This window comes from Physeter macrocephalus, chromosome 20 (assembly GCF_002837175.3).
Source record: "Physeter macrocephalus isolate SW-GA chromosome 20, ASM283717v5, whole genome shotgun sequence".
Taxonomy (NCBI): domain Eukaryota; kingdom Metazoa; phylum Chordata; class Mammalia; order Artiodactyla; family Physeteridae; genus Physeter; species Physeter macrocephalus.
In genome coordinates, this window is record NC_041233.1 from 86,808,916 (window position 1) to 86,835,480 (window position 26,565).

The following is a 26,565-nucleotide window of genomic DNA, read 5'->3' on the forward strand; positions in this document are numbered from 1 at the left end:
TTCAGGATGGTATGTAATTAAAGGCCGTAATCAGTGGTTATGACAAGTCAAATGACTGGCTTTTAACAACTTCTTGCCTTTGATGACTCTCCTCCTCCCTGGAATGGTCTCTCCTCCCCAGCACCTGGGAAATAAATGCCTCTGGTTCCAGTAGACCTGACTCCACCCTCCTTGGTACTCAGGAGACCTTTTATCATAGTACCTATAATACAGTAGTGAAGTGAGTTGTTACCATGGCTGTCTCTCTCTGCTGGACTGCACGGTCCTTGAGAGCAAGGGTCCACTCCCTCCCCTCAGTCCACTGGTAGGTATTCAGCGCACAATAGGCATTCAGTTGTGTTCTCACCACAGGGAAGAAATATTTTTTTCTTTTTCTTTTATTTTGTATCTATATAAGATGATGGGTGTTCACTAAACTTACTGTGGTCATCATTTAATGACATATGTAAGTCAAACCATTATGCTGTACCTCTTAAACTTACATAGTGCAGTATACCAATTATGTCAATAAAACTTGAAGGAAAAAAATTGTTTAAAGGGAATTTTATTCTTCCCTTTTGATTTTTTTAAAAAATAAATTTACTTTTTTATTTATTTATTTTTGGCTCTGTTGGGTCTTTGTTGCTGTGTGCGGGCTTTCTCTAGTTGAGGCGAGCGGGGGCTGCTCTTTGTTGCAGTGCGCGGGCTTCTCATTGTGGTGGCTTCTCTTGTTGCGGAGCACAGGCTCTAGGCGCGTGGGCTTCAGTAGTTGTGGCACACGGGCTCAGTAGTTGTGGCTCATGGGCTCTAGAGCTCAGGCTCAGTAGTTGTGGTGCATGGGCTTAATTGCTCTGCGGCATGTGGGATCTTCCCAGACCAGGGCTCGAACCCGTGTCCCCTGTATTGGCAGGCGAATTCTTAACCACTGTGCCACCAGGGAAGCCCAAAAAAATATTTTAAAGAAAAGAAAGAATATCCAAAACAAGGAAATAAGGCAAAGAATGACTGCAAGTCCCTCCAGTGTCCTAATAGAGCGTTACCTGATAGGCCCACCAAAGACTATATAATTCTCTAAGGAACTGTAACTTTGTTTGATTTACTATTTACTACTGATTGTGAAATGGAGCAGGACCCTATGGACCTTCCCTCCTATGTCCTCTGCCTGCCTTTTGTCTATAGAAAAACTTTAGTCAAAGAATAAATTCAGGGACTTCCCTGGTGGTCCAGTTGTTAAGACTCTGTGCTTCTAATGCAGGGGGCCAGTGTTCTACTTCTGGTCTGGGAAGTAGGATCCCACATGCCACACGGCAAAGAAAAAAAAGGAATACGTTTAATCAGAGAAGTGAGAAAATGCAGAAGCAAAGGCAAGTGGTCAAACATGACAAAATAATAATAGTTTAGTCATTAAGTAAATTCAAGGACCTTTAGTTCCTCTTCAAGAGCTATACACAATATTCTGAGCCGTATCCTGTGAGCTGTTTTGTAGATACTGAAACCCCCAGCAGGTGGAAGAAGTTAACGACGCGATGACCAGGCTGTAGCCATGACATAAGCTACTCCTCCATCTTGCAAAATTCCAAGAACTGGTCTCAAAGAAGTGGCAATAAACTGACCCTGGAACTGAAGATTAATTGTACTTAATCAAGATGACACTGATCAGACCAGTGCAGGACCAGTTTCAAGATGACTGTCAGAGTTGACTGTGCTGTTTCTACACGTAGCCCCTTCCCTCCTCCTATACACCCCTGAAACTCCCCTTTCAAAGCTCTTGCCCTCTGATCGGCAGGAGGGGAGTTGGCCTTTGGACATGAGTTCGCCCTCTCCCCTGGTTGCCTGCCTCCTGAAAAAAGCAAACTTTCCTTTCCACCAACCTTGCCTCTCGAGTATTGGCTTTAGAGCGGCTATAGCAGCTGGAGTCCACTTTCGGTAACAATTAAGACTAAGACTCTTACCTGTAGGGCTGAATGAGATTTCTGTCTGGTAGAAGAGGTCACCTCGAAGGTTGCAGTTTTATTGCCTGTACAAACATGAGCCTGTTTTGCATCCAATCCAGCCTCCATATTCCAGCATCTGTAGTCAGTACCTATACATCAGTCTTTCACAGGCTCTGCCGGCCTCCTCGTGGAGTTAAATTACTCTTTGACATACGCTCCCTTTCTATTTGTGTGATGTCATGCTTTTAATTAAAAAAAAAATTATACTTTGACAATTTGGAGCCCCCACCAGGATGTCCACGTGGACTCACCTGTCCGAGCCTAAACTGTGTTGCCCAAGAAATAGACCTCATGGGCTGTTTAACCCCAGACACATCTTTTCTTGGCTACCAGAATGAATCCCAAGTGGAAACGGAGCTTTCCTTTTTCATTGACTTTCCGATTCTTTCTCTTCCTTTTTTCTTCTGATTCCGTGTTTTTGATTTTGTTTCTGGTTCTTGGTCGTCTGTTAGTTCTTTCCTGGCTTGGGCTCTGTCTTTTTCCGTTACTGGGTCCGAGGACTGGCATGTAATGGACTGCTAAGTCAGCGTCGATGAGTGGCGAGAGAACACTCTATGTGTTGGGTTGGCCAAAAAGTTCATTCGGGTTCGGTATCATGGAAAACCTGAACGAACTTTTTGGCCAACCCAATATATGGGACTATGGTTTGTTTGCGGCCAACAAATTGCTCCCCACTGGTGGCAGTAATTTTGGGAACTGTGTTTGGCAGTGCTTGGGAACCTGATTTTACGGTCCACATGTTTGGTGATCTCTGTTGAGATGGTGGGGGTCTAGTCTCTGTTGGGTGAGAGATAACAGATAATCTGCTTTTGTTTATTTTTTTAATCTATTTGTGAGTCCAAATTAATTAGGAGGTTATCTTCTTATTTGAACTGGTGAGGGTTTTTGTTTGTTTGTTTACTTTTTTTTTTTTTTTTTGCGTTACGCGGGCCTCTCACTGCTGTGGCCTCTCCCGCCGCGGAGCGCAGGCCCCGGATGCGCAGGCCCAGCGGCCACGGCTCACGGGCCCAGCCGCTCCGCGGCACGTGGGATCTTCCCGGACCGGGGCTCAAACCTGTGTCCCCTGCATTGGCAGGTGGATTCTTAACCACTGTGCCACCAGGGAAGTCCCCAAAAGATAAATTTTAACACACATGAATTTTTTAAAAAAAGCACACTCTTAGAAAACGAGGACTGAAGAGTACTTCCCGGTAAGATCAAGGACTGTAACAAAGGTGGTGGCTTTCACCATTCCCATTCAATGCTGTACTACATCCCAGGACAGTGTAATAGGAGAAAAATTGTTAAGAGGAATAAGAATTTGAGAAGAGAAAAAAAAAAATCGAAATTCTTAGAAAATACGATTGCCTTTATAGAAAATTCAAAAGAATCTACAAATAAAGTCTTTGCCGTTAACGAAATAATTTAACAGTGTTACTGAACATAAAATCAATATAAAAAATGAGTTGCAGGCTTCCCTGGTGGCGCAGTGGTTAAGAATCCGCCTGCCGATGCAGGGGACGCGGGTTCGTGCCCCGGTCCGGGAAGATCCCACATGCCGCGGAGCGGCTGGGCCCGTGAGCCATGGCCGCTGAGCCTGCGCGTCCGGAGCCTGTGCTCCGCAACGGGAGAGGCCGCGACAGTGAGAGGGCTGCGCACCGCGATGAAGAGGGGCCCCCCCTCTCGCCGCAAATGGAGAAAGCCCTTGCACAGAAACGAAGACCCAAAACAGCCAAAAATAAATATAAAATAAATAAATAAATTTTAAAAAAACCATAGCAACAGAATAATAGATTAGATGAACACTTTTTAAAAAATGAGTTGTGTTAATATACCCATCCTAATACCAAAAAAGGTAAGTTAGGAAGTCTCATTTCAAAACTACACATTTATAGTAGTCTAAAAATATGAAATATCTTGAATCTAATAAAAGAAATGCAAGATCTTTATGGAGAAGATTATAAACCCCTATTCAAGATGACCTAAACAGAACATATTTGCCAATAGAAAAATTCAATAGCAAGGGTTCTCCCCAAGATGATTCATATATTCAGTGCAAAAGTCCATTAAGGGAATGAAATGAAGCCCTCTAGATGTATCACTGCACACCCATCATAACTGCAAACATTCAGAAATCTGACAATGTCAAGTGTGGATGAGGATGGGGGCAGCAGGAACCATTATACATTGCTGGTCAGAGCATACATTGATAGAATCGTTTTGAGGAACAATTTGGCAATGACAAGAAAGACAAGATGTGTAAGGATTATGGCAAGACAATTACAATACCTTTATCTAAGAAACTCAACATTTACACATGGCGACATATTCTGGAATGGTCAGAGAAGCAATGTTTGCCGTAATAAAAAATTGGAAGCTATCTAAAGACCCACCAAAAGGAGTATGACATATCCATTAAATAGAAGTCTGCATAGCTGTGAAAATGACTTCACTGGTTGACAAGGAAGAATCTCATAAATGTAACGCAGGTTTAAAAATCAAACTACAGAGGATTTCATACAAGATACCATACAGAATGATATCATTTATGTGCACCTCAAAAATATGCAAAACACCAGCATTACTTAGAGATACATATATATGTAGGAAAATTATAAAGAAGTGTGTTAGGATGATACAAATATAATTCAAGATAATGGGTATTTCTGAAGAGGAGGGAGATGCAGTCAGGGAAGGGGAGACAGGAGATTTTAAGCTTTATTGATAATACTTTGCTGCTAAAGATGGCACATTAATATTTGTGGTGGTGTTCTTGATACTTTATCTTATTCAGACTTTTTTAAAAAATATATTTATTTCGGCTGCCCCAGGTCTTAGTTGCGGCACTCGGGATTTTCACTGCAGCATGAGGGATCTTTAGTTGCAGCATGCGGGATATTTTTTTTTGGTAGTGGTGCGAAGACTCCTTAGCTGTGGCATGCACGCGGGATCTAGTTCCCTGACTAGGGATCGAACCCCGGACCCCTGCGTTGGGAGTGCGGAGTCTTACCCACTGGACCACTAGGGAAGTTCCCAGATTTTTTTTTTTTAATTGCATTCAACAGCCAGTAGGTGGCAGGGAAAGCTTGGTATTTGCAGTGTCTTAAAGAGGAATAATGCCTCCTTTAAGTGCCTGTGATCACACGTCACGCTCCAAATTAAAATGAATTAACTGAAACCTTTGTTTTCCCTTTTTGTATACATTTGCATTCTGGTATTCATCATCCCTAATAATAACACTTTCTTTCAAAACTTATTTAACTTTCCGAGGAGGCAACTCTGGCTTTTACTTCCTTAGTGTAACTACTGCAATGCTTTGCTGAAATGGAGTTGCACAGAAAGTTCATGTTAACAGAGGGTTATTGCAGCACTTGCACACCACACACACACACGACACACACCACATACACACACCATACATACTCACGCAGAATAAATCACTGTGAGTTTCTCACCATCTTCCTCTCCTTAGGTGCAGACCACCAGCCATATTGCTGAAATCTGCTTTCCTACTCACTCCCAAGAGTTTTCTTCTGTCTTTTTAAATTTTTTTGGCCCTGAAATTCCACAGAAATCAAACATTTATCTTATTTGTTACGTAGAGCAACTAGGCAGTGTAGCCTAGCTCAGCAACAAGATCCAGCTGCGTTTTCCTGAGTGACCAGCAATCCTCTCCTTAGCAGACACTGTTTTCCCCCAGAGCAGAGTTAGAAAATTGAGGGTTATGGTCTGATTCTGGCCAGCAGGTATATTTTGTGAGGCCACCAGCAAAATAGCTTTGTCCAAATTAAAAATCGAGAGTGATCACGTAGAATTGAAATTTTGCATTTCTCTTAAAAAAATCAGAAATTCTGGCAAAATCATTCCATGTGGCCCAAGGGGCAGGGGCTGAGCAGGGCATCGGGCAGCCTGGAGGGGCAAGTACAGGTCAAGTCCCCCCGTCCTTTTACTCTTGGCTGTTACTTATTTGGCTCTAAAGGTATTTGAGTGGCAGTCCTTGCCTAGAGCCACAGGCTTAAAAATAGTGAATATTTTTACTTGCTTTTAAAAATAGTGAATATTTTAAAATAGTAAATATTTAAAATCAGCCGTAACAAGAATGAAATAATGCCATTTGCAGCACACGGATGGACCTAGAGATGGTCCTGCTAAGTGAAGTAAGTCAGACAGAGAAAGGCAAGTATCACATGATATCACTTATATGTGGAATCTAAAAAAATGATACAAATGAAATTATTTACAAAACAGAAACAGACTTGCAGACATAGAAAACAAATTTATGGTAACCAAAGGGGAAGAGGGGTGGGGGAGGGATAAATTAGGAGCTTGGGATTAACATATACACACTACTATATATAAAATAGATAATCAACAAGGACCTACTGTATCACACAGGGAACTCTACTCAATATTCTGTAATAACCTGTATGGGAAAAGAATCTGAAAAAGAATGGATATATGTATATGTATAACTGAACCACTTTGCTGTACACCTGGAACTAACACAACACTGTAAATCAACTCTACTCCAATATAAAATAAAAATTAAATTAAAAATAATAAAATAAAATAGTAAATATTTGCTTGCTTTTAAAAATATTTTCTCCCCACTGACCTACGTTTCCCTCACGAACCCTGGGGGATGCGGCAGGTGGTGGGAAGCTGGGTTCTGTACACGCTGCCCTGTCTCCCTGTCTCTCTATTAGCAACAGTACAAACAGCTGAAGAATATCAGACCAGGGTTTTCAATCGTCTCCAGTTTTGTTGCCTTAAAAAAAAAAGAACTTGTGACTTCCCTGGTGGTGCAGTGGTTAAGAATCTGCCTGCCAATGCAGGGGACACGGGGTCGAGCCCTGGGCTGGGAAGATCCCACGTGCTGCGAGCAGCTACGCTTGTGCGCCACAACTACTGAGCCTGCGTGCCACAACTACTGAAGCCCTCGCACCAAAAGCCCCTGCTCCGCAACATGAGAAGCTACCACATTGAGAAGCCCGCGCACCGCAACGAAGTGTAGCCTCCCTCGCCGAAGCTAGACAAAGCCCATGCGCAGCAATGAAGACCCAACACAACCAAAAATAAATAAATAAATAAATTTATTTATTTATTAAAAAAGAACTTTATTATATTTTTTAAAATCAGAGAAACGAGTAATATAGTTTTCTTCTTTTCCCAGATCACCCATTAGCTTCAAAAGCTTAGAAGATTTCCAACATCCTTTTCTTCTGTGAAACTTTGAGTCAATTCCCTCATGAGGAGGTCATAAACTCATGGATTTGCTGGAGATGGGCATCATATTTAGAAATTTATTATTTTTTTCACAAGTGCATTACACATGAAAACTGTGATGTTGCAAGAAAGTACATCTTAGCATCAAGATAAAGGACATGTGTGAAAAAAAGTACTAAAGTGTTTGCGCTACTTATTTGTGTGCAATTTCAATGTAACCCATTGTGCACTTTTCTTGTGAAAAAAAAGGAGCCTCTTTATTCTCTTATAGTCTTTCCTAAACTACAAGGTTTTTGTAGCAGGCAATTCAGAAACTCTGCCCTTCCATGTTTTTTGCTTGTTTATTTTATAAGGCAATATGACCATGCCTTCTATTCTCTGTTTAATAAATTGGCTTTCTCTTAAAATTTCATATTAAAAAAGCTTATGTTTAGGACAAATTTTAATTTCAGACAAAAAATTCACTTGATTAAATTTGTTAGAGGTTCTCTAAATGTCTTGCAGAATAGAACTGGGGGTTTTCAATGTGAAAAAAAAGGAGCCTCTTTATTCTCTTATAGTCTTTCCTAAACTACAAGGTTTTTGTAGCAGGCAATTCAGAAACTCTGCCCTTCCATGTTTTTTGCTTGTTTATTTTATAAGGCAATATGACCATGCCTTCTATTCTCTGTTTAATAAATTGGCTTTCTCTTAAAATTTCATATTAAAAAAGCTTATGTTTAGGACAAATTTTAATTTCAGACAAAAAATTCACTTGATTAAATTTGTTAGAGGTTCTCTAAATGTCTTGCAGAATAGAACTGGGGGTTTTCAAATGATATATATATATATATATATATATATATATATATATATATATATGAATGTATGAATGCCATGGTAAACAAAATAGCTCAAACTTTTCGATCTCGTCTATTTTGGCCACTGTTATATATATATGACCTTAGGAGTGGAGTCCTTGAAGTAATTTGATTTAGTATTCAGCTTGAGAGCTATCATAAGCCTGTCCTGTAGCTCCTTGACATTTAAAATGCCTCTTTACACAGAAGTAAAGGGTCACTGGCTAGCCCAGCAGGATTCAGGCAGTGTAACCACAGGCTCTAAAGCTTTCCTCCCTCTGTGATTCCAGGTCTTGTCTGGGTGGATCACCTTTATAATCATCTTGCCTTTACTATCTCACTGGTTTATGAACAAATATAATCTCCATACGCTGTATTTATGTACTAGATCATTCCCTCAGTCAAATAAACACCCACGCTCACTGCTAAAGATGGAGCTATCAAACATGACCACAGCCTTTAAGAGGTTGTCTTCTGGTTCGGGTAAGTGGTTTGGAGTTGGCATTTCCACACCTTAATTAAGGTTCCTGAGGGTGAACGCTGTGGCTGATCTCAAACACCCACTCCACCCTGATGGTTAGGCTTTAAGTCACTAGTCAGTTCCATGCTCCTTTCCTGTGATTGATTTAGGATTGGGTGGGTGACTTGGTTCTGACCGTTGAGATGAAGGGGAAGTCTGCTGGTGGCGGGGGTCTTTCCTTAGAGAATCACAGGAGACAGACTTCTGGTCAGATGTGGTGGGCTGGAAAAATGCCTCTCATCCAACTGAAACTCCGTTAAAATGCTAAAAGGGATTAAAAAGAGGATAAGTTCATAAGGGCAAAGATGATGGAAGAAAAGGACAACATTTTGGAAGCTAGAAGAGAGGTAGATGGATGATAACTGAATTAATGAAACCTAAGCCTGAAGCGGAGAAAGCCCTTAGTCAGCGGACTCTGCAGGGTCCCAGAAAGGCCAGGAATTGGAAGCACTGGACACTTATGAAATGAGGGATGTATGTGAGGTAAGAACAGGACGATTTCGGAGTGTCTGCTCCTCACCTAGCTCAGCCTAACAAAAGGTCTACTTCAGAAGGCTGGAGCCAAGAAGACAGGGCCTATATAGGCATAAAGTTTCTATATCTCACTTGAATTAAGTTAGTAAAGATCTGAAGTAGATTATGATAAGTTAAAATGTATATTGTAAGCTCTAAATCAACCACTAAGAAAGTAAATTTACAATATAAAAGAGAATAAAGTGTTACATTAGAAAAATTCACTTAATACAAAATATGACAGTGAAGGAGAACCAGAGACCAAAAAGGACATGACAGAGACAAAAAGCGAAATGACAGAGGTAATACCAATAATAACATGAGATGTAAATGGATTAAATAATCCATTAAAATGCAGAAAGTGTCAGACTGGGTAAAAAAGAATGATCCAACTATGTGCTGTCTATAGGAGATGCACTTTAGGTTCAAAGATACAAATGGATTGAAAGCAAAAGATGGAAAAGATATACTATGCAAACAACAACCAAAACACAGCTGGAGTGGCTATATCAGACAAAATAAACTTTAAAACAAAATGTTACTAGAGATAAAGAAGGACATTTTAGAAAGAGAAACTGGCCAATCCATCGGGAAGATCAAACAGATAAAAATATATAGGTGCACCTAATAACAGAGCACCAAATATATGAAGCAAAAACTGACAGAAACAAAGGTAGAAAGATATAATTCAACAATAATAGTTGGAGACTATTAAAATCATACAATGTAACAATGTATATTCTTTGATCACAATGGAATTAAGTTAGAAATTAATAACAGAAAGTAATCTGGAAAATTCAGCAAATATGTGGAAATTAAATAATACTTTTTTTTTTTTTTTGTCTGCACCACACAGCTTTCAGGATCTTAGTTCCCCAACCAGGGACCAAACAGTGAAAGTGCCAAGTCCTGACCACTGGACCACCAGGGAATTCCCAAATAATACATTCTTAACCAGTGGGTCAAAGAGGAATTCACAATGGAAATTAGAAACTTTTTTGAAATAAAAGAAAACAATAACACAATTTATGTGATGCAGCTAAGGCAGTGCCCAGAGGGGAATTTACATCAGTAAAAATATATACAAAAAAAAAAAAAGAAAGATCTGAAACCAATAATCTAATCTTCTGTTTTAGAAACTGGGAAAAGGAGAACAAACTAAACCCAAAACAAGTAGAAGGAAGGAAATAATAAGGACTAAAGTGGAATTAATGAAGTAAAGAATAAAAAAATAGGGAAAAATAAATGAAACCAAAAGTTGGCTCTTTGAAAAATCCAACAAAATTGGCAAACTTTTAACTAGACTGACCAGGAAAAAAAAGAGAGAATAATGAAATTACTAAAATGAGGGATGAATGAGGGGAATGATTACTACTAATTTTACAGAAATAAAAATAATTATAAGGGAATATTTTGAACACCTGTGTGCCAAGAATTAGATAACTTGGATGAAATGACAACGTCCTAGAAAGACATATAGATCAATAAGAAGTAAAAAGATTGTTAGTAATAAAAATTTTTCTTTAAATCTCCAACAAAGGAAAGACTAGGATCACTGGTTTATTCTACCAGAAAGTTAAAGAATTAACATCAATCCTTCATAAATTCTTCCAAAAAAAGAAGAGGAGGGAACACTTATCAATTATTTTCTGATATCAGTATTACTCTAATACCAACATCAGACAACAAATTACAAGAAAACTGAAGTCCAATATCGCTTATAAATATAGATGTCAAAATCCTCAACAAAATACTAGCAAACTGAATCCAGAAACATTAGAAAGAGGATTAGACACTATGACCAAGTGGGACTTATCCCAGGAATGCCAGATTAATTTAACATCGAAAATCAATTAAAATGGATTTTTTTTGTAGATACATGTGAGTCTTGCTTTTTTACTTTTTAATCTAGTATTCCAATCTCTGCCTTTTAAATGTGTATTTTGATCATTTACATTTAATGTATTTATCAAAATGGTTGGGTTTAAATCTACCATTCTACTATTTGTTTCTGTTTGTCCTATCTTTTATTTACTTTCTCCTCTTTTTCTACCTTGTTTTGTATTAATTGAACATGTCTATTATTCCATTTTATCTCTTTTCTTGGCTTGTTATGTATGTCTTTTTTGTTGTACTATTCTAGTAGTTGCTGTAGGTTTATAGTATACATCTTTAACTTATAGCAGTCTGTCTTCATGATTTCACACATAGTATAAGGACATTACAACAGTATATTTTCATTTTTCCTCTCATGACCTTTGTGCTATGGTTGTCATACAATTTACATTCACATATGTTTCAACCCCCATAATACATTTTTTTTACTTTTGCTTCAAAAAGGTGACTATCTTCTAAAGAGATTTTTTAAATAAGAAAAAAACTTTTATATTTACCCACATATTTACCATTTACTAAACTCTTAATTTCTTTGTCTAGATCCAGATTTTTAACTGGTATTATTTCCCTTCTTCTTGAATAGCTTTCTTTAACATTTATTGTAGCATAGGTTTGTTGATGATGACAGCATCCCTGCTTTTATGTGTCTGCAGATACATTTATTTCACCTTTGCTTGTGAAACATATTTTTGCTGGGGATAGAATTTTAGGTTGACAGTATTTTTTCCTCTTATGCATATGCCTAATTATGCATATATTAGGCATCCAAGATTTAGGGTGGGCCCTAAATCCCATGGACATACAGCAATAGAGGGAAGCGGTCATGTGAAGACAGAGGCAGAGATTGGAGTGATGCTCCCACAAGCCAAAGATACAAAGATTGCTGACAGCCATGAGAAGCTAGAAGAGAGGATAGGACCAGGTTTTCCGTCAGAGACCCTCAAGGAACCAACCCTGCTGACACCTTGATTTCACGCTTGTAGTCTCCAGAACTGTGGGAGAACAAATTTCTGTTCTTTTAAGCTGCTCAGTTTATGGTGACTTGTTATACCAGCCCTAGGGATGAAGAGAATGCCACAATTCTCTCTTAGCAGTCTGGCATGGAGATGAAAGTGCATAAGAATGTTTTAAAGAGAGAAATAGAATTTGGGGTTGAGAAATCTCTGTACCTTCTAACTACATCTGCTGGATAACTTATTTGGTGATATTACAGTTTCCTTTCCTTGCAAAACAGTGCCTTATACAAAATAAAAGCATTCTAAAAAAACTATGTTACAAACACAAATTTCAAAATTTCTCTTGGGTGGAGTGGGGAACTGAACAGAGGATTGAGGTATGACTTCACTGAAAATACTTCTCAATTGATAAAAATTTTGGAACCCCATAGAATCTACACACTATCACTTTGTTGTCAACTTACATTGCATATTTAATTTTATGGTAGATATGTAATGGTTATCAAGTTTATTTTTCAAAAACTTTTCCTTTGAATCTGTCAGATCGAAATACCACCAGAGATGAAGAAAACCAAACTGGAGTGTATTGCCTCCTGGGCAAGAGAGAAGTACATCACTCAACCAAAACACAGCACAATGCAATGAAACACAAATGAGATCAGTGAGTCTCCCTGAGCAGAGATTGAAATGGCTAACCACAGGACAGGAAGAAGGATGGACACCAAATAAGACCTCTGGTTGACTCACCAGTCAGATTGCAAACTCTTCTTCTCAACCGGTCATCACAGGAGTGAACTCAGTTCTCAAGGAACTCTAGGGTGGGTGGAATTTTTTGTTTTTTTAACTTTTAATTTTATATTGGAGTATAGTTGATTCACAATGTTGTGTTAGTTTCAGGTTATAGCAAAGTGATTTAGTTATACATATTGATATATCTATTTTTTTTTCAGATTCTTTTCCCTTGGTATTACAGAATATTGAGTATACTTCCCTGTGCTGTACAGTAGGTCCTTGCTGATTGTCTATTTTATATGGGTTGGGTGATTTAAGGCTCTAGTAGCCTCGGGGTCACATAGCAGGCAAATTAACATGTGCACACTTAGAGGCTTGATGACATTTTTCTTCAACAAATTCAAGTTGGTGAAGATACTTTAAAACAATACAAAGTTCCCATTATAGGTCCAACATCTGTTGCTTCCATCAGGCCATATATGAATACATTAAAAATCATTTTTGTATTAGTATTAGACACAGGCAGTTAAACAGCATATTCAACTGTGTTAGCAAGTTTGGAATTGTAGTCCTCTGATAGAAAAAATATTTCTCCTTAGCAAAAGAGATAGTCTTCCTTCAAATATCAGCACTAACTTCTTATGAGAATTTGGAGGAAGCTCGGTTTTCCCTGTTGAAAATATCCATCTATGTGTTATTTAATCAAAGAGAGATAGTTGGTGAATTTTCTAGAGAAGAAGCACCTCTATATGTTTCCAACCTTTGAAACTAAAATTTTAAACTACACAAAGTGATAAATGCATGTTCCTACAATCTGCATGGAACTTTCCTATGTCCTCAAAAGACTTATGTATTTTCTCAAGAAATGTTATTAACTTTTCCATGATTTAATAAAAGTCTCAAGAGAGTGTCTGAATTAAATGATAAAATTCAGGGTTTAAGGTGGCTGCTCTAAGACATAAAAAATGTGGAGCTGGATCAAGGATACACCATGGTGGTTAATTAATTTCTCTGTGTGTGTGTGTGTGTGTGTGTGTGTTTACTTGTAGCTTTTCTGTGTAGCTGGGTTTTACCAGCTGATAGAATATGTGCTCTTGTGATTTTTGGAACATGCTTGGATGGCTTCCTCTCTTGGATCACCCTGCTAGGCCGGGGTGGGGGCCTTGGGAATACTTAAGCGCAATTGTAATACACTCTTAATATTGCTCACTTAGTTTGTTTACATTTAGGAAGGTCTAATTCTAAATGTGACACTTGGCAGCTCTCTTGCACGACTAACTCACATAACTAATTCTTCGTGCATCTCCAGTATCATTCCCTCTCCAGGTAAAGTTTAGAGAAGGGGAGTGAAATTTATGTAATAATGCTCTGATACCTTTTTTTTTTTTTCCAGTAGTTGTGGCTCGCAGGCTCTAGAGCACAGGCTCAATAGTTGTAGCACACAGGCTCAGCTGCCCCGCAGCACGTGGGATCTTCCCGGACCAGGGCTTGAACCCGTGTCCCCTGCATTGGCAGGCGGACTCCCAACCACTGCGCCTCCAGGGAAGCCCCTTCTTATATTTTTAAAATGACAACACTAGCGCATTAGGCTACCACCGCGTATCTGCTCTTTTCACTGTATTGAGTACAGCTGAGAGAGCTGGATAGGGCCTTGCATCCATCTGGTCGCGTCACCCCACCTTAAGGAAGAAATGGCAGCCTGGACAGGTAAGGTGACTCCATTAGGGTCTCCCCGTGAAGGGGGCCGGTGGTGGTGTCAGTAGATCTCTCGACCCCACCATGGTGGCCTCCAGCATGCCACCTTGACGACTCCTTTTAGGCCAGAGTCCACTTCCTTTCCCACAGGTTTGATCTCCTCTATGAGTTAATCTATGAGCTGGCATCTCTGCGTCTGGACATGGGGCTTCCCAGGCAGCATCTCTTTTCGATTCGAGGAAGAGGGAGGTGTTCTGATGTGGGAGCTCCAGAAAAGAGCGTGCTGGGGTTTGCAGATGGAGACTGTGCCCGGCCGGCGGCGCGGCTGACACCCGTGTTGGAAGGTTTATGAAAGTCTGGGTGAGGCCTCGGGCACGACCAGCCGTGCTCTGGCACGTTGCTGGGGGCATTGATGGAGGGAGAGTTCTTTCCGGCACCCCCTGCCCGGACCCCTTCTGGCCCCATCCCTGATCCCCCTCCCCAGACCTCAGACCCAGGACAGCCCTGGCTTTGGGAAGACAGCCGTGCTCAGCAAAGAATCCAGAAGGCCTGGGGTGGCCAAGCTCCCCCCGGGGGCCCTGACGGCAGCCTGAGTGACAGGCTTGGAGAGCGCAGCTCTCTGCACGGCTGGTGCAGATCAGGACCTGAGATTAACAAGATCTCAGCTATGCTCCAGCCAGTGAAACCCGAGCCCTAAGAGTTCTGTTCATTATTAGCTTTACCTCCTCCCAACCCTAAAAAATAAAAGGCCGAGATAACATTTAGGACCTGCAAGAAAGGGAAGTTGGGGGAATTCTCTTGGAATTGATGTTCCATTTTGTGTTTTTATGGACGGAGAATCTTCTGTATGGTATATATTCTTTGATACTTGTTGAGACTTTTTCTTTGTTGGTAAATAAAAGGCCGAGATAACATTTAGGACCTGCAAGAACGGGAAGTTGGGGGAATTCTCTTGGAATTGATGTTCCATTTTGTGTTTTTATGGACGGAGAATCTTCTGTACGGTATATATTCTTTGATACTTGTTGAGACTTTGTTGGTTCCTAAGAAGAGGTTAGTTTTTGTAAATGTGCCATAAGTACTTGAAAAATATGAATGTGTATTTTCTACGAGTATATTTCAGTATCTATCACTGTGCCCAGAACCTAGCAGGAATTAGACAATACCCAGGTTGAATTAGCCTTTTTTACGCACAACACGGTGCCCGTATGGCAGCTTCAGACTATCTCTAACATTTTTATCTTGTGACATGCAAATTTGCTGGGACGCGTGTGTCCCAGAAACGTCTGACCCTGTAACATCAGAGCTGCGCGGGTGGGCTGTGCGGGCATCTGCCGGCAGCCCTCCAGAGGACAGGCTGCATTGGGATCAGCTGGGGAGTTTTTTAAAGATGCGGCTTCTGCGTCCCACCCCAAGCCTGTGAATCGGAATTTCTGAGAACGGGGCCGGAATCCGACCTTTTAAGAATGCCTCCTACTCTCGCTGCACACTGACATTTGAGAGCTACTCACCAGAAACTGTCATCTAAGTGACTTTTCAGGTTTTCTTCGTTGAAAGAACAAGATCTGTCTCGTTTTAGGTAAAAGCAATCTTACTTTCTGGGCCTCCCCGCTGGTCCCCAAGGTTTGCTGTACACGTGGAAATGTTGCTCTCTGGAAGAAGAAAATCAGTGTGCGTTGTCCCTGTGGTACTTCAGTAGCTGCTGTTGTCTACATTTTCTGATTAGATCCTCACCACAATCCTGTGGGATGCTGTGGTGGGGTGAATGGTGGCCCCCAAAGAGATATGTCTGTCTCCTAACCCCTGGAACCTGTCAATGCGACCATCTTTGAGAAAGAGTCTTTGCAAGATGTGATCAAGTTAAGGATCTCGGGATGAGTTTACCCTGGATTATCCAGTAGGATCTAAATTGAATGAGCGGCTTCCTTACAAGAGGCAAAGACGAGAAGGCACAGGCAGAGAGCAGAAGAGGCTGGAGTGATGTGGCCACAAGCCAAGGAACACCTGGAGCCCCCAGAAGCTGGAAGAGGCGAGGAAGGATCCTCCCCTAAAGCCTTCAGAGGGAGCGTGGCCCTGCCCACACCTTGATTTTGGACTGCTGGCCTCTGGAACTATGAGGTTGTATTAAGCCTCCAAGTTTGGGGTAATTTGTCAGAGCGGTCATAGGAAACGAATACCGATTGGTATTGTTATTCCCATTTACAGTTATAGAGCTGGGTCTACTATAGTGGAATACATTTTATAACTGCTGGGTCCTGGGACAACGGTAACCTTGAATTGACTCTTCCTTTGAGGAGATTTATGATGTAAACACATTTCTTTCTGCCTTGTTGGGCCCAGAGATCATTGCTGCTCACTTAGTGCAGTGAAAAGGCTGGGGAGGTTACAAAATCCCCAAAGTCCTGTGTAGGAGTCACTCTGGCTGGGCAAGTGTGGTACTTGGTGATGTGCACAGCACCCCCAGACATGGATGTGGCTGGGATCCCATTCTCCCGGAGCAGGGAGCTCGCCTGATGTCAGCCTGAGCCCTAAGCAGGGCAATCTCCTGGGCTTTCACTTGTCTCTGGTACTGTGTTCATCACTTCAACTCCCTGTACAAATTAGCCATGGCCCCCTCAGCTCACGTGAGAGATGCACCGTGAATGATAATGAAGTTAGTGCTAACCGTGGCCCATTTCAGTAACAACCTTCTAAAAATATATTGAACTTATAAAGTATTCATGGATCTAAAAAGCACTTGAGTATAGCTTTAAGGTGAAAGCATTACCTTTAGAATCAGACAGACCTAGATTGGAATCCTAACTCAGCCATGCAGCCGCTCTGACAGGCCTGTAAGCAAGTTACTTAACCAGCCTGAGGGCCAACGTCCTCACTTCCAAAACTGGGTCTCACCTCTTAGGGATGCTGTGAGGATTAAAAGAGAGATGGTACAGGGCTTAGCCTGGTGACTGGCCGAGAAGTGCTGAGCGAGCGTTGTCACTATTACTCAACGTCTGACCATTTCAACGAGCTTGACCCCAGCCCAGGTTCTAAGGCTTTCTCTTTTTCTTAAAATGCACGTGGACAAAAGGTTGTACAGTTCATTTGAGCCTCTCTTATGAGCTATTTATTAAACGTTTCTTTGTGGTCTAAAATGATCACTGAATTTGAATACTCCCCTTCTGCTATTTTATTTTTCTACGGTGGGAAATGTCAAGTGGGGTGGATTTGAAATACTACTGACTGGGGATATTAAACATGTGAGTGTTTAATGACAGTGGGTTTTTTTAATATAAAAAGACAAAGCCAAGCAGATGGGATCATTAAATTATTGATAATGTTTTGCTGCAATGATTTATAAATAATACATGCTTAAAGGGTTATTTCCTTTACATTTCTTTAGGGACAACTAAAGAGTCTTCTCGTTTGGAGTTTAAAGAGAACAGACAGGTGGAAAAAGGTCAACGAAATGTTCATTCGTGCAGTTTCTACGCCCCAAACGCCTGAAACTTCCAATAAAAACATAACAAATTTTATGCAGCCATATCAAATAGTCTCCTTTATTTTTAGAGCAGAATGTAGCAATGGCTTTAATTTAGCATCTAGGGAGGAAAAGCTTAAAATACATGAATAAAAAGTTTCATATTAAACAGTATCACTTTTTTTTTTCCTCAGAAAACCTCCAAATTGAAGTTCGCTTCTATGAATAAAAACCAAAAAGGGGGCTTCCCTGGTGGCGCAGTGGTTGCGCGTCCGCCTGCCGAGGCGGGGCAACCGGGTTCGCGCCCCGGTCTGGGAGGGTCCCTCATGCCGCGGAGCGGCTGGGCCCTTGAGCCTTGGCCGCTGAGCCTGCGCGTCCGGAGCCTGTGCTCCGCAACGGGAGAGGCCGCAGCAGGGGGAGGCCCGCGTACCGCAAAAAAAAAAAAAAAAAAAAAAAAGGAACCCAACAATTAGTCTCTGAAGGCTATCAATTTCCAGACACATTAGCTCTTTAGAATATGTTATTTTAAAAAGGGAAAATGTGGAGTGACTGGGGACAGATCCTGGGAAACGATGCAGCCAGCTACGGTTACTGTCTGCTCAGCTGCCCTCCACGGGTCTGGGGCCCGCAGGTATTATATGGCACATGGTGTTTGGTGTACATAGGTGGGCGGGGGGAGCGGAGGATCCATAGTTTTTATCAGATGTTTGTGGTCTTGAAGAAAGTTAAGATCCACGGCTTCTTCCTTTTTCCTTTTGGAACTGGCTGAGAGGAATAAGGGGGTGAGAGGGCGCAGGTTATGCGGGGAAGGAAAAACGCCCGCCCAGCTCGTCCCGTGTCAATTAACCTCTCACCTCCCGGCAGCCTTTCCACCTCCATAAACCGTGATCAGCGCTCAAAACGGGTTCAACAAGGCTAAACAAAAACTGATCACAGAACGTGAATGTGAAACGGTATCCAGCAACCGCAGGGAGAGACAAATTGTCTTTAAATCTTTTGTTACTTGAATTAAAAAGAATTCTTTTCTTTGGAAGTGTGCTTATTTTTTTTTTCCTGTATATTTGGTTTTAACCTCTTTCTCTGTAATTTTCAAAAACGGTTTGAAGCAGGCTATAAACCCATAATTCAGTGACAAAACTCAAGCATTTTTCTGATGATGAGGGGATAGTTTAAATGTTTTCTTTGAATGGGAGAATGTATTTTCTTTACAAGCTGTTAAAATATATTCTTCCTGAATATATTTAAAATATATTTTAAAAATATTTTAAAATATATATTTAAAGTATATTCAGGCCTGAAAGTGACTTAGTTGTGTTACCTATTTGTACTGGTAAGAGAGGGAGTGAAAATTCCATGAAAAATTGGGTAGGGAGAGATTAAACGATTTTTGTTACCAAATTTAATCACATTTTTCTGATGAGGACAGGGCCGAGGGAGCTTCAGTCATCCGCCGTGAGCATCAGGGCCAGGATCCAAATCCGGGTCTGACTCCAAAGTCCACATTCTTTCCTCTGCCTTCTTGCCCTCTGGTGAGGTTCCTCTGTGACCCCCCCTTCTCCACTCTGCACCTTGGCCACAAGGACAGATGCCTGCAGGTTCCTGGAGGAAAGGGGGACCGTCCCAGAGAATCCCTCCTCTACAGGGGTTCTTTATGCTGACAGGTGATGGCCATAGAGAAGGATGGTTGGATAAAACAAAAGACCTGAGACCACAGTTTTCCTGAAAGACTGTATCCATTAGAAAGTGTGAAGAACAAACCGATCAAAGTCTGGGCAATTGAAAGTGTTGGCGCTTTGAAAACAGCCAACCTGATTTGGGTTTTACCCTCAAAACTAGGGAGGCACTGCCCCATTTGGGGATGTGAGGTGGCTTTTTATCCATAATGATAAAGTGTTGTCCTGACGCCTTCTCTCTGCAAACTCCACAGGACACTTCAGCAAAGGACAAAAAGCCCATCTGCTAAGAGGAGAATTTGAGTAACATCTTAAAGTGACATATCTGAGGCACCCAGCCCAACGCCCGGCCTAAGTTTGGTGCTAAATAAATGATCGTTCCTTTTTCGTTCCCACAAGAGATATGAGGCCAATAGAATTTTGAGGGAAACCTTTAGTCTGAAGTCTGCACAATTGCCAAGTGTACAGTTTCTGTGATGATGTCATGGAATGTTTTGATAGGAGGTCCCTGAGAGACCATCTTCGGCTCTGACTCCTTTCCCCCAGCTTTACTGAAGAATAGTTGATGAATAAAAAGTGTGTATATTTAAGGTGTACAATGTGATGTAACATATGTTACATTGCGAAATGATCATCACAATCAGCCCAACACATCGTCACTCAGTTACCGCGCGTGTGTGTGTGGTGGAGAGGTGGTAAGAACACTCGAGGTCTATTTTCGTAGCAAATGTCAAGAACACGATAACTGTAGTCACCACCGTACTGTACATTAGATCACCAGAACTTGTTCATCTGGTGACTGCAGGTTTGTACCCTTCAACCGACATCTTCCCGTTACCCGCACCCCACCTCCTAGCAACTACCGTTCTGTGCTCTGCTTCTATGAGTTTGACTTTTTTAGATTCCACACAAAAGTGAGATCATACAGTATTTGTCTTTGGCTTATTTCACTCAGCATAATGTCTTCCAGGTTCATCCATGTTGTCGCAGACGACAGGATTTCCTCCTTTCTCACGGCTGAATAATATTCCATTGCATATATGTATATCACAACTTCTTTATTCATTCATCCATCGGTGGACACCAGGCTGTTTCCATATCTTGTGAATAATGCTGCAGTGAACGTAGGAATTCAGATCTCTCTCCGAGAAATTGATCTCATTTCCTTTGGATATATTCCCAGAAGTGGGATTGTTAGATCGTATGGTCGTTCTATTTTTTAATTTTTTGAGGAACCTTTATACTGTCCTCCACAGTGGCTGCACCAATTTATATTCCGAACAGTGCACGAGGGTTCCCTTTTCTCCACGTCCTCACCAACACTTATTACCTCTTGTCTTCTTATAATACCATCTTGATAGGTGTGAGGTGATAGCTCATTGTGGTTTGATTTGCATTTCCCTGATGGTTAGTGGTGTTGAGCCCCTTTGCACATACCCATTGGCCGTCTGTGTCTTTGGAAAAATGTCTGTGCAGGTCCTATTTTTCAACTGGGATGTATTTATTTATTTGCTATTGAGTTTTATGAGTTTCTTACATATTTTGGATATAAACCCCTTTCCAGATACATGGTTTGCAAATATTTCCCCCCATTCTGTAGGCTGCCTTTTCATTGTGTTACTAACTCCCCTTTAACCAACACCAAAATCTGACCAGAAGGCCTAACTCATCAGAACGTTACTGACACTAAACTTATAGAGGAAAAGAAGCAAATGATAAGAAAACCAGTTGGTGACAAGGATGTATAAATAAACACAGAGCCGTCTGGACAGCATCCTGTCCCTCCATTCGTTCTTCTCATTTTCAGACAGCTAATCTCTCGTCCTGGAGGGTGATTCCTAAACTCAGAAGGCCGAGGCCCTAGAAGTCAGACAAAACCAAATTAATCCTGTTCTCTGAGAGGCGCACTTTACCAGGACTCCTATTCTAGAATGTTTTCTGGTAACAAGGTTAAGCCCTGAGGAGCTAGAGAGCTCAGTGAATCAGAATACACTGATCGGGACCTGGCAGGCGCTTAACCTACAGCTGGAGCTCAGGAGACGTGTGTGTGTTCCCCTCAGGACCAGGGTTGGGAAAAGACGCACTACAAAGATGCACTAAGCACATCACCGTTTTCTGTCCTCTCTCGGCGCTGTCTGCCCAACACCCCCGTCCTGCTTCTCCTCCCGTTCCTGCACGAGAAGAGGTGTAGGGTGTCAGGAAAGGGGCTGACTCATCTGACATCAGACTGAGTCCTTTTTATTTGCCCCTTTGGTTGGCCTCAGTCTCTGATATTGGGAACGACCATGTTATGTCTGTGAAGGTTTTCATTTCACAGAAGACACTTGGACTGCAGGGGCCTCTGGTGATTTAAAGGTCCGGTGTGAGTGGCTGCCTGATAGCTCTTTGTTTTCCACAATGCTTTGACTAGGAAAAGAAATCAGAGTGTGTTTTAAACATGCTGCCCCGCGAGGGACGGGGACTCCTTCGCTTTGGGCTGTGTCTCTGGTGGCATGTATTCGCACTTTGCTTCAGAGGTAGGTTTTATTTCTGCCTGTTGTCCTATTCCTTTTTTAGCTACATGTATTTCCTGGTTTTATTTTCCTCCTTTTCTAGTTGTGCTTGACTGAGCAGAGATGACATATGCTATGGATAAATATGAAGAGTGTCTGCACAGGAATTACTCCTCTTATAACTGCTAACTAATCTATTCATTTCTAGTTGGTTGGCTTAACATGTAAAATGAGATTTCGGGGGGAGGGTGGGGAGGACAAGGAAACATTGTAAACCATGTTTTATTTTATTTTCCCGATGAAAGATAGGCAAAAATAACAATGGTACAGTTTTCTATCCATCTCCGCTATGGATGTATTCAACTTCTTTACCTGTATTTAATATTTTTTTCCAAACTTTGGTTTATTAGCTGGTACTATTCCTCAGTCTATGAACCCTTCCATTTTGTAGGTAATCATCTTCATTTTGGGAAATGTGTCCTAAGAGTAAGATCATTCATTTTCAAATTTAGGGCTTAGAAACGGACAGCTGCTGCTCTGTCCATGTCCACAAAGCCACATTTCCACGTGCTGTCGGCTTTGCAGGGACTTGCCTGTCAAGACTCAAGGAGGGTTTATCTGAAATTTCTCAAATGAAAAGAAAAACCTCAGAGGAGGAAAATGGGTAACAGGAGGATTTTTAAATTATCTGTTTTATGTAGAAATATTTCTATCTTTATTCATTATGATGGCAGACAATAATGATGTTTTACATCTACAATTGTTCTTTCCTGCTGAAATCTCAGTGTTTCCAAATGCGTCTGTCAAACAACACTTTTTATTTAGTAATATAACAGCTATCCTTTCCTTTGTTTTTGCCTAATGAGTCGTTCAGCCCCTTAAATTTTTTTTCTTTCAGGGTATAAATCCGTTTGAGAAATTTATAGAATAGTATTTCAGGTATCAAATTTGAATTCTATAAGGAAAAATATAGAAGGGGCCTTAATGAGATGAATTATGTCAAATGAAGGCAAGTAACCTACATTTAATGCATTCTTGGGAAAATACAAAGAGACATGCATTACATTATTGTCTAAAATTTAATGACCGAAAGTGCTATTGTTTAAGAACTTTGGGGATTCTATAAAAAATATTTTAAGTAAATTTTCCTTAAAAACTTTGCACTCTCACACATCTCCAAGAATTGAAATTCAAAGTTGATTTTAAAAAGGAGGAGGGCTTAAGACCTTAATGAAATTACTAGTTATTTAATATCTATCCCTTTACACTGTGCTGCCACAGACCTTAGAAGTGCTCTTACCAACATCATTTTGTTTGCTAGCGCACTCGTCCTGAGATGCCGGTCTTACTCTTTTCATCTCCGTGGAGAAGGCGAGCAGCACGGCCAGAAGGGGCAGGTGCAGTGGTGCTGGGGGAAACTGGTGTCCCGCACCCGCCTCCCCGGGTTGGAAGCGCCTGGAACCTCCCCACCAGCCAGCATCCTTTCTGCTTCTCTAACCCCTCTCTCTGTGTGGTGCCGCAGGATGTGCAGGCTGTGCGTCCGAGGAGAGGCTCTTTCACAAACTGTTCGCTCGTTATAACCGGTTCATCAGGCCCGTGGAAAACGTTTCCGACCCGGTCACTGTGCACTTTGAAGTGGCCATCACGCAGCTGGCCGACGTGGTAAGCGCGGGGGGGTGGGCACCACGAGGCCTCGGAGGCCCCAACTCTGAAAGGTCCAAGCAATTCCCACTCACTGCACTGGGTAAATAAAGGGATTTTTGAACACAAACAGACGAAAATCTACAGAGTGCTGCCCTTCAAAGCCGGCCCATTGGGAGGGGTCCGCTCTCCGCAGGGTTGCTGTCATTATTCTCCGCAAGGCGATGTTTTTCTGGAAATGCTCTCAGAACCAGATTATGAAACAAAGAGGCGAAGGGGCATTTGAAGGGGGAATACAAAGGGAGCTAACTTTATTGTGCACCTATTATGCACCGGCGTCCACAGTTAGTGGCTGTCATCTGCATTTTACAGCTGCGGAGAGGAAATCTCAGATAAGAAACTTTCCCAACGTCATACAATTACAGATGGTGGCACTGGGGTTCAATCAGCACTGTTCAACCCCAAAGCTCATGCTCTTTTGACTCCGTATAAGAAGAATTGCTTTAAGTCTCCTTTGTTATAGAAGAAAGAGAAAATTCACCTTGTTTCACATAGGGTTCCATCCAGCCCTGAAAAACTGATGGGAATTTGGAGGTCTTAGTTTAATTTATTGCTACCCTGTTTAAGGGGCAAGGAGGACTAGAGTTCTTTCTTTTGAATAATCTTCACACCCTAGTTGCTGGGAGAGGAGGTGTGGGACTTGATACCCTAACAGAGGACGGGGTTCTGGGCTCCCAGGCATGGCAGGGCGCAGGCTGGCCTGAGGCACTGGACTCGGACCAAATTCCAGGAATAGGCAGGCTCAGGACGTAAGGGGTAAAGTACGTCAGGAGCATCTCTGAGACAATGGTGGACAGACCGAGGGAGCAGCCCAGGCCCTGGACGGCGGCAGGGGGGGCCTCCTTCCTCTCAGCTTTGCCTGGAGAAACAGTGGTGGCTGCAGGTGCACCTGGGGGAAGACCTCAGTTATGGATATGAAGTCCGGGCTCACCGTGTTTCTCCGGTCCGTGCTTCCCAGTGGACTGGGCTGACCCTGACCTGATCCTCTAGCTTCTGGCGCAAGCTGGAAGTGTGTATATGCTGATAAATACTGGTTTAAAAAAAAGTAAGCCAGATGTTTTATCTCACTTAGATGGGCCCACTCATTTCTTTAATAAACATTTATTTAGTACCTATTCTAATCCCGTCTCCCCTCTCCCCTCAAATAGCTTAGCACTGGTTACTGGTCTCCTACCAGGCTGGAAGCACACTTGGTATGAATTGGGCTGTTATGAATGGAGAACTGGACTGAGTTTCCCCTAAAGTTTGTGATGCAGCATCACTTCAAATCCATGATCTACACACCTTTTCAGGACATTGTTCTGAAGATGGTGGGTGGAGGATTGCTGAACACAGATTTTGGTATTTGCATTTGGCTGCTATCAGAGATTGAAAAACACACACATGCTCTCTCAGCTTATATAAAACAAGTTTATTTATTTCTTACATAATAGAAATCTAAAGGTTAACAGCCTAGGTTAATACCAGGTGTCTTTGTGGTAGTGGTTGCATCACGGTGTTTGGTTGCCCAGGTTGTGCACTGCACAACTCCTGAGGATGTTAATCATATGAGCTATGATGCTAAAAGCATAAACTGTGACAGGGACCAAGGTTCCTTCTATCTTTCTATGTCACCATCCTTAGCATGTGATTTCTTCCCTCAGTGTTGCCTTGTGGTCCAGGATAACTGCTGATTTTCACTCATCATATTCACATTCTTGGCAAGAAGCAGGAGGAAGAGAGAAAGGGGCACATACCAGACATCTGTGACTTCCTTAAGGAGTTTTATTAGAAGTCCTACTGACAGCTTCTGCTTCCTAGCTCATTGACCACCCCTAGCTGCAAGAGAGTCTTGAGAAATGTAGTTTTTTAATTGAAATTTTATTTATTGAAATAATCATAGATTCACTTGCAGTAAGAAATAATAGAGCCCTTGTATACTTTCTTTGACCAATGGCAACAACTACTGTATCTTTCGTTTCTAAAAATTTGTTGTTTCAAGAAAGCTATACATAAATGGAATCACACAGTATGTAACCTTGTGGACTGGCTTTTCCACTCAGCATAATTCTTTAGAGATTCATCCAAGTTGTTGCTTGTATCAATAGTTCATTTCTTCTTTTTTACTTCCAGTTTTATTGAGATATATTTGACATACAACACTGTATAAGTGAGGTGTGCAGAATAGTGATTTGACTTACATACATCATGCAGTGGTTGCCGCAATAAGTTTGGTGAGTCATTTCTTCTTATTGTGAGTAGTATTCCATGGTATTGATGGAGCACACTTTGATTGACCTTTCACTGCTTGAAGAACATTTGGGCTGATTCCAGTTTTGGTCTTTTACAAATAAAGCTGCTATGAACATTTGTGTACAGGTTTTTGGGTGAGCATTAATCGTTATTTCTCTGGGATAAATGCCCAGGAGTGCAATTCCTGGGTCATGTGGTAGTTGTGTGTTAGTTTTAAAAGAAACTGCCAAAATACTTTCCAGAATGGCTGTACCCTTTTACATTCCTACCAGCAATATATGAGTGATCCAGTTTATCTACAGCTTTGCCGGTATTTGGTATTGTCACTGTTTTTTATTTGAGTTATATTAGGTATGAAACGATATCTCATTGTGGTTTTAATTTGCATTTCCCTAATGATTAATGATATAAGACCTCTTTTCATGTGCTTATTTGCAATCTGCATATCCTCTAAGGTGAAATGTTTGCTCATGTCCTTAAGCCCATTTTCCAATTGGATTGTTTGTTTTTACTATTTAGTGTTGAGAGTTCTGGCTATATTCTAGATACAAGTGCTTTGCCAGTTTTGTGGTTTGCAAATATTTTATCCCAGTTTGTAGCTTATCTTTTCTTCCTCTTCACATGGGCTTTCACATGAAGTTTTTAATTTTTTTTTTTTTTTTTTTTTGTGGTATGCAG

General features: G+C 41.4%; 1 protein-coding gene across 1 annotated transcript in view; it reads left to right on the forward strand.

The window, feature by feature from the left end:
* Positions 1-21,899: 21,899 nt before the first annotated feature.
* CHRNA6 (cholinergic receptor nicotinic alpha 6 subunit) overlaps positions 21,900-26,565 on the forward strand; it is a 14,828-nt gene continuing 10,162 nt past the window's right edge. The window contains exons 1-2 of the mRNA XM_007127112.2: positions 21,900-21,978; positions 23,477-23,616. Of these exons, the coding sequence (XP_007127174.1) occupies positions 21,900-21,978; positions 23,477-23,616 (219 nt within the window). The remainder of the gene's footprint in view (positions 21,979-23,476; positions 23,617-26,565) is intronic.